Source organism: Phoenix dactylifera, chromosome 1 (genome assembly GCF_051530095.1).
Source record: "Phoenix dactylifera cultivar Ajwa chromosome 1, Ajwa_hap1_PhDact_Kaust_v1.1, whole genome shotgun sequence".
Classification (NCBI taxonomy): domain Eukaryota; kingdom Viridiplantae; phylum Streptophyta; class Magnoliopsida; order Arecales; family Arecaceae; genus Phoenix; species Phoenix dactylifera.
In genome coordinates, this window is record NC_143190.1 from 58,843,683 (window position 1) to 58,857,485 (window position 13,803).

Consider the following 13,803-nt stretch of genomic DNA (forward strand, 5'->3'; position numbering starts at 1 on the left):
CACTGTCGCCTGATGAAAGAATCTAGTGTTCCGATCTCCCTCCAAGATCCACTGGACCCTGGACTTCTGTCTCCATAATGTATCCTGCTGCCTGAGTAAGGAATCATGTAAGGCCAAGTGCGATCTGAGCTCCCCCATCTCGTCCTCCGATAACCCTCCCATCTGTACCTCCTGAGCCTGTAATCTGTCGATGGCCGCCTCCTCCTCCTCTGTTCTCCTGAAAATGTTCCCCACCTCCTCGCGGTTCCACCTACGCAACCGCCTCCTGGTCAACTCCAACCTCCGGGACACCCGATACATAGCATCACCCCTCACTGGGGTACTCCATGCCTCCCGCACCATATCCCAGGACCGTGGGTAGCATAGCCAGAACTTCTCAAATCTGAAGGGGGATCGGACTGGGATGTGCACCTCGTGCTTACCAACAATGGACTATGGTCCGAAGCTATCCTCGGCAGATGTCTAACATGATGATCAGGAAAACTCTGGATCCACCCAGCTGTAGCACATGCTCTGTCTAGTCTCTCCCACACACGTGCCCGTCCCTGCTGATTGTTGCACCATGTGTACCTAGGGCCCGTGAATCCCAAATCAATCAGACCATTTGATGTAAGAAAGTCCTGAAACTCCTTAATCTTCCTTTCATGGGAGAAAGGTTTACCCCCCATCTTATCCTGAGGATCAACAATGCAATTGAAATCACCTGCCACCAGCATAGGATAGCCCTGACTAATCATCTGTGAAGCCTCCTCCCACAGAGTCCTCCTCACCCTATAATCTGTGCTAGCATATACCGCTGACAATACCCAAGGGCTACGATTGTCCTCTGAAATCACCATAATCACCTCCTGATTGCAGACATTGAAACAATCCAATCGACACCGTCCATGTCCCCAAGTAACAATAATGCCTCCTGACAAACCTTGGGATTCCACAGCATAGAACCCCCAAGATCTCGGAATCGCCCTTCTTGCCTTCTGTACACTACCTCCCGAAAGCCGGGTCTCAAATAAAACACAAATATCCGGATTATGCTGTTGCATCATCCTGCGAAAAGCCGGGGCAAAGGATGGTTTCCCCGCACCACGACAATTCCACAAAAAAAAAATCTTCATAAATCACCGGATGAGACCGCACAGCCCGCATCCCCAGAGCTGTTGCTGCCACCTGTGTCCACTACCATACCCTCTTCAAAACCTTGCGATTCCCTATTCACTCCCTTCGCCGAAGCCATCATTTGGTGGAATATCTGAAGATGCTGCCCGCCACTGTTACCTTGTGCCATAGGGTCCACAGTGCCCATGGAGCCCGTGCCACAAACCCCAGACTCCCCAAACTCCTTCCCACAAGCATCCGGCTTGATCCCTTCCATCGATTCAACCAACTTCCCCTTCCCCTTGTTAAGAACAGTGGAACTGGGACTATTCAACCGTGCCAAATGGCACGAAGTGGAAACAGGGGATGGAGAGCTTACCTTCCTTTCCCGACCAGCATCGAGACCACCATCCCCATCAAACCTCCGCCGCTCCGCCGCCTCCACCGAACACGGCCCGAGTGTCGCCGCCGGGGCTTGCTCCGACAGTCCCGTCGCCACCGAGAGAGCTCGGAACAACCGACGTCCGTAGGGTTCCTCCACCCCTTGCCGTGAAGCGCCTCCACCTGGCACAACCGGGGGTCGCCCGTGCGCCGGCGCGAGGGGCGGTGGCGAGCTCTTGCTCCTCCGACGGAGCACCGGACGTCCGCCCTTCACAAAGGAAGGCATCCTCCCTCCTTTCGGCTTCAGGTGGCCACCAATCGAGCCCTCCACGGATTGGATGCCCGTCATGCTTCTGGACCGCTTCAGCGGGCTCAGGCCCGGCCCACCTCGGCGAAGCCCATCACTAGAGCTGGGCCTCACCTCACTCCGGCCCTGATAAGGAACGGACCGGCTTGAGTCAGACCCAGCCCCTGACTCGGTTTCGAACTCGGATCGCGGGCCGAGTTGACTCATTTCCCCCATCGTTCCGCCCGCGTTCGCCACCGAAACGTCCTTCTCCGGCGTTCTCCGGCGGGCCACCTTCGACGGTTTCTGCCAACCATCGAGGTCCACCGGAGAAGCCGCCGTTGCCTGAGTATCTCCAGTCGTTCCGGGGCTCGGAGGGGAGCTAACCGGCTTCTTCCTCGCACCGCTGCCCGGCGCCTAATAGGTTTTAGTTTCCTTTCCTCACTTTTTATTGTTTTTTTTTTTTTTGACCGGATGATTCTGAATACATAAAAAAAAAAAACAAAAATAAAATATTTCCAAAGTAAGTAAATAAAAAGAGCATCATAAATCTTTCATCTCCAGAATACTCTATCATATAATAAAAAAAATATAAAATATATAAATAAATTTATCTCATTTTATGAGCTTAATTTTTTAGGACAAGTCGTGATTTTAACATGGTATCAGAGCAGAAGTCTTGAGTTCGAATCATGTCTCCGCACTTTTTAATTTTATTATTAAAAATTTACATGTTGAGCTTACCCATTAAAAAAAAATTCGATTGTTCATCTTATCATAAATATAGAGCGCTCAAAAGTTATCAAGGCTTCTGGTCATACTCCAAACACTCTTAAGTAACCCTTCCTATAGACAGTTGGCCTAGCCACCCATCCTCGCTAAATCCCTTTTTAGGATGACGCGGCTTGCTCAGGGCATACCTCAAATCCTCCCATACTCCTCTCAACTTTGTACTCAATTCTATAAGCAAATGCGTTTGAGAGTTCTCATCAAAACTGCCTTTCATATGCATGGGCCATCACTTAGCGCACAACCAAATGGGCAGCATATTGTCAAGACAAAAAAAAATCAAAAATTATACTAAATATTGAATAATTAATGTATTTTTGGTTTTGATTGTTGTACCAATCAAGTATCACTCTTAGAGGAAAGGGAAGAGGTTAAGCTAATTGTTAGAAATATTATATAGTTGTAATATGATGGTAATTTAATTTATAGGTTTGAATGGTTAGGTGTACAATAATGTAGTGAGTTAGTTGTATTGGATTAAAAGTCCTCAAAACAGTTATAACTTTATATGGTTACAACTGCAGATAGATAACCACCTATTTGCATTTAAATCAAACACCTCTTTAGAAATATTACGGTTAGAAGAGGCAGTTATTTACAATCATTCAAACTCTATAAATAGAAGTACAGGCTTAAGGATAAAGACATAATTTTATTGTCTTTTAAGGCTTTCAGTTTTAATGTACGGTTTGGTGAGAGTTCTACAGAAAATCTTTAGAATTGCTATCTGCAGTTTATGACTTTGTTGTATCCTAGAGGTGATTTGCCAATAACCTAGTAGCAAACTCTTTGAGTGGGGGCAAATATCACCTTAAAGAAAGTGTCTTAGATGCGCCTCAAAGTCGCTTTGTTTTCTTTCTTCATTGTTTTTGCTGTAACTATTTAAAATTTTAAGGTGATATTTGAATGGAAGAAGGATCAAACATGGCGGCTTTCAAAGTTACGAATCAAGATTTTGTGAAGTTGGACAGATTTGATGGAACAAACTTCACTCGTTGGCAAGACAAAGTGCTTTTCTTACCTACTGCATTGAAGATATCGTATGTTCTTGATCCAAGTCTGCCGCCAATTACAGAACCAAGTCCAAATGATACTGAAGAAACTAAGGCAGATAGAAAGAAACGTGAAGAAGATGAATTGGTTTGCAGGGGACATATTTTAAATGCGCTATCGAACAGACTTTATGATCTATTCACTTCTGTCAAATCTTCAAGAGAGATATGGAAGGCTTTGGAGTCCAAATACAACACTAAGAAACAGGGTGCAGATAAGTTTCTTACTCTCAAGTATTTTGAATTTTCTATGGTTGATAGTTTTTCTGTTATGGATCAAGTTCATGAATTGCAAATTCTTGTGAGTAAACTTCGAGATTTGAAAATTGAAGTTCCAGAATCATTACAAGTAGGAGCAATAAATGCAAAACTTCCTCCTAGTTAGAATGATTATAGAAAGAAACTTCTCCATATCACAGAAGATTTTACTATAGAGCAAATTCAAAAACACTTACGAATTGAAGAGGAGACCAGAATAGACCAGAATTCGTGAGAAGAGAATTCCAGTTGAATTTGACTCTAAAGTGAACTATGTGGACCAAAAGAATAAGACAAATCTTAGAGGAAATAAAAGAAAGTTCCCTGACACAAACAACTCCAGCAATAATAACAAAAAAAATAAAACTTGTTATAATTGCGGAAAGAAGGGTCATTTGAAACGTGAATGCAGATATAGGAAGAAACAAAAGAAAGAAAATGCTGGAAATACCAATAGTGTAAATATGGTTGAGAAAGAAACTACTGAAATTATTGCCATGGTCTCTGGATTGCAAATTGGTATGGTTACAGAATTACATATGGCAACAACAACCATATTCTCTGATTGGTGGTATGATTCTGGAGCCACTGTTTATGTCTGCAATAACAAATCTTAGTTCAAGTTCTTTGAAGATGTTGCAGAAGGACAGGAAGTCTTAATGGGGAACCACAATTCTGCCAAAGTCTTGGGAAAAGGAAGTGTTGAACTTCAGTTTACTTCAGGAAAGAAGTTTGTTCTTCTTCATGTCCTTTATGTTCCAGAAATCGAGAACTTGGTATCTGCTAGCCTATTATGTAAGAAAGGCATAAAGGTTGTTCTAGAATCTGACAAATTAATACTGTCAAAAAGTGGAGTGTTTGTTGGAAAAGGGTACTCATATGATATATGATGGAATGTTTAAATTAAGTATTAATAAAGCACAATATATTTCTACTTATATTATTGAATCTTCTACTTTATGGCATATTCGTTTGGCACATTTAAATTATAGATCTTTGAAATATATATATCTAAGCATGGTTTGATTTCTTATACTCATGATAATAATGACAAGTGTCAAGTGTTCATTCAAGCCAAAATGACCAGGAAACCTTTTCCTAAAGTAGAAAGAAATTCACAATTAGAACTTGTGCATTCTGATATCTGTGAGTTAAATGGCATTTTAACTAGAGGAGTCAATAGATATTTCATAATGTTTATTGATGATTTTTCACAGTACACACATGTATTTTTAATGAAACACAAAGATGAAGCCTTTGAGATGTTTAAACTCTATAAATCTATTGTTGAAAATCAAAAGGAAAAGAAAATTAGGATTCTACGAAGTGATAGAGGTGGTGAATATTTTTCCAATGATTTTAACTCCTACTTTGAAGAATATGGGATTATACATCAGAAAAGTGCACCTTACACTCTACAACAAAATGATTTGGCCGAAAGAAAAAATAGAACATTAGTTGATATGTGTTGAAGGAACCATGCTTGACTGTACCAAAACAGCAGTAGCAGTTATTGACTCTATCGAGTCACAAGCAGAAGAAGAGGAGATCCAAGATTTTAGGAGCTCTCCAACTATTCAGTAATAGAAGCACATTTGAAGAATAGAAGATTTATTCAAACCTTATACTTTGTATATGCGGAGTATCTCTAGAAGTTGTTGTTAGTCCGCTCTCTATATAACACACCATCACGTAACACAAATCTCTTAAGAAAAAACAACCTTCAACCATATCCTATTGTAAACTTCTACATTATATCAGAACCGCCTATAGACCAATGTCAATCCCAAAAACAGAATGTCTTCTGACGTCTCCTCTGAGAACTCCACCACAGAATACCCAGTATTCCACCACTCCTCCAACATCAATATCTCCAAGCTCACAAGAATCAATTACCCCATGTGGAGGGCGCAGATGCTTCCATATTTGAAAGGCCAAGGTGTCTTCGGGTACATTGAGGGATCTGTGAAAGCACTTCCTCAAAAACTTGTTGCTACAGATGGCACCCAAACTCTCAATCCTTTATATGCAAAGTGGTCCACGCAGGATAACTTGCTTCCTAGCATTATCAATTCCTCTTTGACAGATGAGGTTCTGGCCCAGGTGTATCGATCAAAAACCTCTCGCGATATCTGGTTTGCGTTGGAGACATGCTTCGCCTCTCAGTCTCACGCAAAGGCAGTACAAGTTCACTCTCAATTTGCAACAACTCACAAAGGCAATATGACTGCCAGTGATTTCTTCATTCATATCAAAAAGCTCACCGATGAGTTAGCTATTGCAGGGCAAGCCATTCCCAATGACGACATTGTCACTTATGTTCTTGCAGGGCTTGGCCTAGAGTATGATTCTCTTGTCACTATGGTTATAGCACGCGCAGACTTTATACCTCTTGAAGAACTGTATGTTCTTCTTCTCACAGCAGAAGCTCGTATTATTCATAACACTCAGCCGATCACTATTCCTAGTGCTAGCGCAAATACTGTGCAACGGCAATAATCAGCACATCATGGGAGAGGTCGTGGCAATCCCACCAATAACTATCGCGACCGGGGCCGTAATAATCAAGGCCAGAACAATAGTAGAGGTAACCCTCCAATTTATAATCACAATTCCAATTCTGATCGATCATCTCTTTGGTGCCAGTTATGTGAGAAACTAGGACACACAGTCCACAAGTGCTTTCACATATTCAATATCAACTACCTCCAGCCTCCATCCTATAACAATGGTCAAGCTATGGTTGCCTACAACCAACAGAACACAGACTCTGCTTGGCATCTCGACTCGGGAGCTACCCATCACCTGACAAACGACATCAGTAATCTCAACATACGTAGTGATGAGTATGGTGGATCCGATCAAATTCAAGTGGGGAATGGATCAGGTTTGGATATCTCTCACACTGGTATAGCTAACCTACAAACACCTTCCAAATATTTTGTCCTCAATCAAATTCTTGTTGTCCCTGAAATCAAAAAAAATCTTATATCTGTTGCAAAATTTGCTCGTGACAATCATGTTTGCTTTGAGTTTCATGATTTTTTTTCCTTGATCAAGGACTACTTGGGGAACATCTAGCATAAAGGCTATCTTCGGGATGGCTTATATTGTTTCTCGCCACCACTTCAACAAATCTCCGGTTCGGCCCTTGTTGGTACTTGTCTTTCTCATTCTGATTGGCATCAGAGGCTTGGACATGCCTCATTTCCCATTGTTATTGTAGTTCTTTCAGCAAATAAGATTTCGGTTGTTAATAAAAGACAACCTGTTTGTCCAGAATGTCAAATGGCTAAAAGTCATAATTTACCTTTTCCCTTATCTCAATTTACGGCTTCTAAGCCTCTTGAATTAATTTATTCAGATGTCTGGGGACCTTCTTCAATTTTACCTATATATGGTTCCTCTTACTATGTGTGTTTTTTGGATGACTTTACAAAATTTATTTGGCTTTTTCCATTAAAATAAAAATCTGAAGTTGAATCCATATTTCAATTTCAACACCTTGTTGAACGACATTTTGATTGCAAAATTAAGTCAATTCAAACTGATTGGGGTGGTGAATATCGAAGGCTAAATACCTTCTTCAAAACTTGTGGCATCCAACATCGTTTAGCATCAACAAATGGGTGTTGTAGAACGACGTCACTGACAAATAGTAGAAATGGGATTAGCACTTCTTGCTCATTCTAATCTCCCTAAGTAATATTGGGAGGACGCATTCTTAACAACTACCTACCTTATAAATAGGTTTCCTACAAAAATTTTAAGCAACAAAAGCCTTTTTGAAGTAGCCTATAATAGAAAACCCAACTATAATTTCCTAAAGGTCTTTGGTGGTGCATGTTGGCCCAACATTAGACCCTATAATAAACATAAAATAGATTTTCGCTCCAAAACTTGTATTTTCATTGGCTATAGTCTTTGCCATCAAGGATACAAATGTTTGGATTTATCAACCGGAAAAATATTTGTTTCAAGACATGTAGTTTCAATGAATCCATCTTTCCCTATTCAGCCCAATCCCAAACACCAGCTCAAACTAGCCCAACCCGTATCAACCTTCCCCCAAACCTCACCACTAATCAAATTCCTTTAAGAGCTATCATTGTGTCTGTAGGTACTCCAGATCAATCCTTCCCCATCCTACATGATTCAGCTGCTCACCACTCTCAAGATTCAGGTGGAGGGAGTTCTCCCATGATGGATTCTGAAGCAGATGCCGGTGTCCCTATTGAACCTGCAACTGAACCTTCTCCATCTAGCGCAGATACTACTCCATTACCAGAAACACAGAAACAACATCCAATGGTCACAAGGTCACAAACCAATTCCTTGAAGCCCAGAGTTCCTCATGAGGGCACCATCAGGTACCCACTTCCTCGAGCCTTGCTGGCTGCTATTAACTTCGGTCTCATTGAACCAACCTATTGCATTGATGCGAAAAAACATGCCCATTGGCGCAACGCAATGAATCAAGAATTTGATGCCTTACTACAAAATGGCCCTTGGACATTAGTTCCCCCATGGCCTAATGTGAATTTCGTAGGATCAAAATAGGTTTACAAAATCAAGAGGAATGCCAATGGTCATATTGAGCGTTTCAAAGCAAGGCTAGTTGCTAAAGGATATCACCAGTAGCAAAGGGTCGATTTCCATGAAACTTTCAGCCCCGTTGTCAAACCAGGTACCATTTGATTGATGATATCTATTGCCTTGTCTAGAGGATGGTGTTTAAGACAAATTGATATTCAAAATGCATTCCTCCACTGCATATTGTGTGAAGAAGTTTACATGTCTCGACCTCCTGGATTTGCACATCCTGATTATCCAAATCACATTTGCAAGCTCCACGAAAGCATCTATGGTCTTAGACAAGCCCAACGAGCATGGTTCTCTCATCTTACTGATAAGCTAATATCTCTAGGCTTTATTGGATCCAAAGCTGACAATTCACTCTATATGTTGCTTACTACTTAATTTTGTGTCTACTTCCTTATTTATGTAGACGATACTATTGTGACTGGTTTTGATTCTAGTCAAGTTGATCGTATCATTAAGATTCTTAATCATGAATTTTCTGTCAAGGATCTTGGTGATCTCAATTTCTTTCTAGGAGTGGAAGCCTTGAGAACTACAAATGGCATGTTTTTATCACAACGTCATTATATTGTCGAACTTCTAAAGAAAACTTCAATGGATAAAGTCAAACCATGCAACACCTCTATGGTGTCTAATTGTCGGCTCTCTAACTTTGAAGGTGATATCTATCCTGATCCTCAATTATGTAGGAGTACTATCGGAGCTTTACAATATCTTGAATTTACTAGGCCTGATCTTGCCTTTGCTGTTCACAAGGTGAGCAAATATATGCATGAGCCACGTATGCCTCATTGGCATGCGGTAAAAAGAATTCTTAGATATCTTAAATTTACGGTGTCTTACTCACTTTTTTTATTTGCCTATACATCACATTCCTTGCAAGGATTCTCTGACTCCGATTGGGCCAGTGACAAAGATGATAGGCATTCTGCAGGTGTTTATTGTGTGTTCCATGGAAACTACTTGATAAGTTGGAGTTGCAAGCAGCAACTCACAGTAGCTAGAAGTAGCACTGAGGCTGAGTATAAATCCCTTTCCAACACAACAGCAGAAATGCAATGGCTTCAATTAGTTTTGAGTGATCTTCAGCTTCCTATCAAAGAGCTTCCAAAGTTGTGGTGTGACAACATAGGAGCTACATACTTATCTTTAAATCCAGTGTTTCATGCTAGGACGAAACATATAGAAATAGACTTTCACTATGTGCGTGATCAAGTGTTGCAGAGAAAGCTCCAAGTCTGCTTTGTTTCTTCTAAAGATCAGTTAGCTGATCTACTTACCAAACCTTAAATTCTGTTTGGTTCAAGTTACTCAAGCACAATCTTCATGTGGAAGGCCTTCCCATTCAATTGAGGGGGAGTATGCTTAACTGCACCAAAATAGCAGCAGCAGTTATTGACTCTACCAAGTCACAAGCAGAAGAAGAGGAGATCCAAGATTCTAGGACCTCTCCAACTGTTCAGTAACAGATGCACATTTAAAGAATAGAAGACTTATTCAAACCTCATACTCTGTATATGCCGAATATCTCTAGAAGTGGTTGTCAATCCTCTCTCTATATAACACCCCATCATGTAACACAAATCTCTCAAGGGAAAACAACCTTCGGCTATATCCTATTGTAAACTTCTACAATATGGTAAATGCTATGCTTTTGAATGCAAAATTGCCTTCAAATTTGTGGGGAGAAGCATTACTTGCTACCTGCCATGTGCATAATAGAATACCTTCTAGAAAAATGAAAATCTCACCATATGAGCTATGGAAAGGTAGAAAACCCACTCTAAAATATCTAAGAGTTTGGGGTTATCTAGCCTTCTACAGAGTACCAGATCCAAAAAGAACAAAATTAGGACCAAAAGCTCTCAAAAGTGTTTTTGTAGGGTATGCTGAAAATTCCAAAGCTTATAGATTATTAGATTTGGATTCCAACATAATAGTAGAATCAAAAGATGTTGAATTTATAGAAAATAAATTCTATCATGATTCCACAATAATCTCAGCACCTACTCAAACTTTGGAAATAAACTCTAATCCTAGAGCTTCGCTTGGAAATAAGAAAAATTTGTCTAATATATCTGCTGAACCTAGGAGAAGTCAGAGAGCTAGAAAGGAGAAACACTTAGATTCTGATTTTATTTCTTCACAAGCTCTTGTCTTCCTTATGGAAGGAAATAGAAACGCTATCCTAAGTGAGATACCCATCTTACTAAATGTCGAAGAAGATCCAAAAACGTTTAGTGAAGCCATGGATTCAAGAGATGCAGGTTTTTGGAGGGAGGCAATTAATAATGAAATGGACTCAATATTATCTAATAATACTTGGGTATTAGTTGATTTGCCTCCAGGACCTAAACCTAATGGATGTAAGTGGGTATTTAGAAGGAAATACAACACAGATGGATCTTTATAAACTTTCGGAGCTAGGTTAGTAGCCAAAGGTTTCAAACAAAAGAAAGGTATAAATTATTTTGATACATATGCTCCTATGGCAAGAATAATATCTATTAGAGTACTTTGGCACTAGCTTCTATATATAATCTTTATGTTCATCAAATGGATGTCAAAACAGCCTTCTTAAATGATGATTTTGATGAAGAGGTATATATGAAACAACCTGAAGGGTTTGTTATGCCAGAAAATGAAAAAAAAGTTTGCAAACTAATTAAGTCACTATATGGATTAAAGCAAGCACCAAAATAATGGCATGGGAAGTTTGACTCTGTGATTTTGTCTCATGGTTTTAAAAATAATAGTGCTGATAAATGTATTTATTCTAAATTTACAAAAGAATATGGTGTAATTATTTGCATTTATGTAGATGATATGCTTATATTTGGGACCAACTTGATAGGTGTGTCTAAAATTAATAAGTATCTAACTTCAAAATTTAAGATGAAAGATCTTAATGAAGTAGATACTATCTTAGGAGTCAAAGTTAAGAAACATAGTGAGGGTTATGCTTTAAACCAATCTCATTATATTGAAAAAATGCTTCTTAAATTCAGCATCTAGGAATTAAAGAAGCAAGTACCCCATATGATTCTTCTTTCAAATTGACTGAAAATTTAGGCAGATCAGTTGCCCAACTAGAATATGCTAGTGCAATTGGTAGTTTGATGTATACAATGCATTGCACTAGGCTAGATATAGCATTTACAATTTGCAAACTTTCTAGATATACCAACAATCCTGGCATAGATCATTGGAAAGCTATCAATAGAGTTTTTGGATATCTTAAATGAACTATTGGTATTGGATTGTACTTTAATAACTTTCCAATAGTACTAGAAGGATATAGTGACGTTAGTTGGATCACTAGTGCAAGTGACAATAAATAAACTTATGGCTGGATTTTTACTCTTGGTGGAGGAGCCATTTCATTGGCTTCAAAGAAGCAAACAATCATTTCACACTCCACCATGGAATCTACATTTGTAGTATTGCTTGTAGCATGTAAAGAAGCAGAATGGCTAAAAAATATGTTACTAGATATAGACTTATGGCCACAACCGATGTCATCTATTTCTTTACACTGTGATGGTGAAGCAACTATGTCTCGAACATATAGTAAAATTTATAATGGAAAGTCTAGATATATTAGCTTGAGACATGAATATGCAAGACAATTAATACGAGATAGAATTATCATAATTGTGTATGTTAGATCAAATAATAATTTAGCAAATCCTTTGATGAAAGGACTCTCAAGAGACTTGGTTAAAAGTATATCTAGTGGAATGGGTTTGAAACCTTTTTTTTATTTAAAAAAATAAATCACCAGTAATGAGAACCCAACCTTAAGCAAGTCTAAGGTTTAAAGGGTAACAACAAATTACTGATAAGTGATGGATATTGTTGCTGGTGGTCCAAACCGAGAACGATTGGCACTGCGGTGTGAACGGGGTTCCGTCTGAGTTGCCTTGGTTGGTGTTGATCACGCTCCACCTTCCACCGGGAAACCTGCAAGCAAGCCTCGCACCACCACTGGGGTAGTGGGGGCCCTCCGACGATCAAGTCAGAGGAGATTGGAGGAGGAGTAGAGACGATCGTAGCAAGTAAGAGAATGCTCTGGGAGATATTGCTTACCCCCCCTTCTCCCCCCTGCCGCATATATACCTGGCTGGGGGGTCTCTCAGGGGGGTTTGTCATCGTGGGGCACGATGGAGTGGCCACTGACATGGCCGTTACAGGGCGTCGTGGAGCAGCGCTGGGTACGGCCATGACAGGGCGTAGTGGAGTTCCGCTTTGTACGGCTGATACAGGAGATCGTGGAGCAGCATCGGATACAGCCGTTGCAGGGAGTAGTGGAGCAGGAGGCCGCGGCGTGCCTCTGGGGAATAGCCTGTCGTTATCAAGAGATCTCCGACTCGGGGTCGGAGTGCTGGATCAAGGGGCGGCCGACTCGGGGCCGAGCTGCGGGGCCGAGGATGTCCGACTCGGGGTCGGATTGCTGGATCAAAGGGCAGCCGACTCGGGGTCGGGCTGCGGAGCCAAGGATGTCCGACTCGGGGTCGGATTGCTGGATCAAAGGGCAGCCGACTCGGGGTCGGGCTGCGGAGCCAAGGATGTCCGGCTCGGGGTCGGATTGCTGGATCAAAGGACCGCCGTAGTCTTCCTGGGCGCGCGTGCCGGTCACGTGGGGCATGGCGGCTTAATTCCCCCATAACAGTAGCCCCCCACTTCCGAGCCTGGAACCAGAAGGGGAACAGGTGAAGGGAGTGATGTTTCGAGATTGCCGCCATTCCTCGGAGAGGCGCGCGCGCTTCGAGCTCCCCGCCTTCTTTATGGCGTATGGCGGTTGTTGCTGACCTGGCAGTCTGAGGATTTCGGCGGACATCCTTCCTTAATGGTGTCGATTCGCCTTTGGGGCGCGAGCGACCCTTCGGCCGCCAGGCGTCCTCTGGCGCCATCGAGGCGTCACCCGCCTTTCCGCCTATTTAACCGGGGGCCCTCCCCCGTCCGCCTTTCTCTCTACAGACATCTTCGAGTTTCTCCTTTGCGCTGCCGTCGTTGCCGTCGGACTGTTCGCTTGCTCCTTTGACGCTCTCGGAGCCGTTCCTCCTTCTCTTCCGGTGAGTTACCCCATTCTTCTACTTAGGACTCTCCATACTTTCTCCTTTCGTACTAGTGTACTCCAGTCGTTCCGGTCTTTCCCCCCTTCTTGTCCCCGTCCTGACCGTAGGTTTATTGGCCATTAGGAATGGGCGAAGTGAGAGCAGACCACATTAAGTCGGAGCTGGTCGCCGAAGGCTTAGACAAACTCGTGGCTCGGTACCACCTTCCCGAGGCCTGCAACGTCACGCTCCCGGGGCCTGAGGAGAGGATGTCCCATCCCCC

At 41.8% G+C, this 13,803-nt stretch overlaps 1 protein-coding gene across 1 annotated transcript; it reads right to left on the reverse strand.

Annotated features, from left to right (window-relative positions):
- Nucleotides 1–311: 311 nt before the first annotated feature.
- Nucleotides 312–1,046, reverse strand: LOC149768791 (uncharacterized). Its single transcript, XM_089927707.1, has one exon. It carries the CDS (start codon nt 1,044–1,046, stop codon nt 312–314), a length of 735 nt encoding a protein of 244 aa, XP_089783833.1.
- Between the last annotated feature and the right edge of the window lie 12,757 nt (nt 1,047–13,803).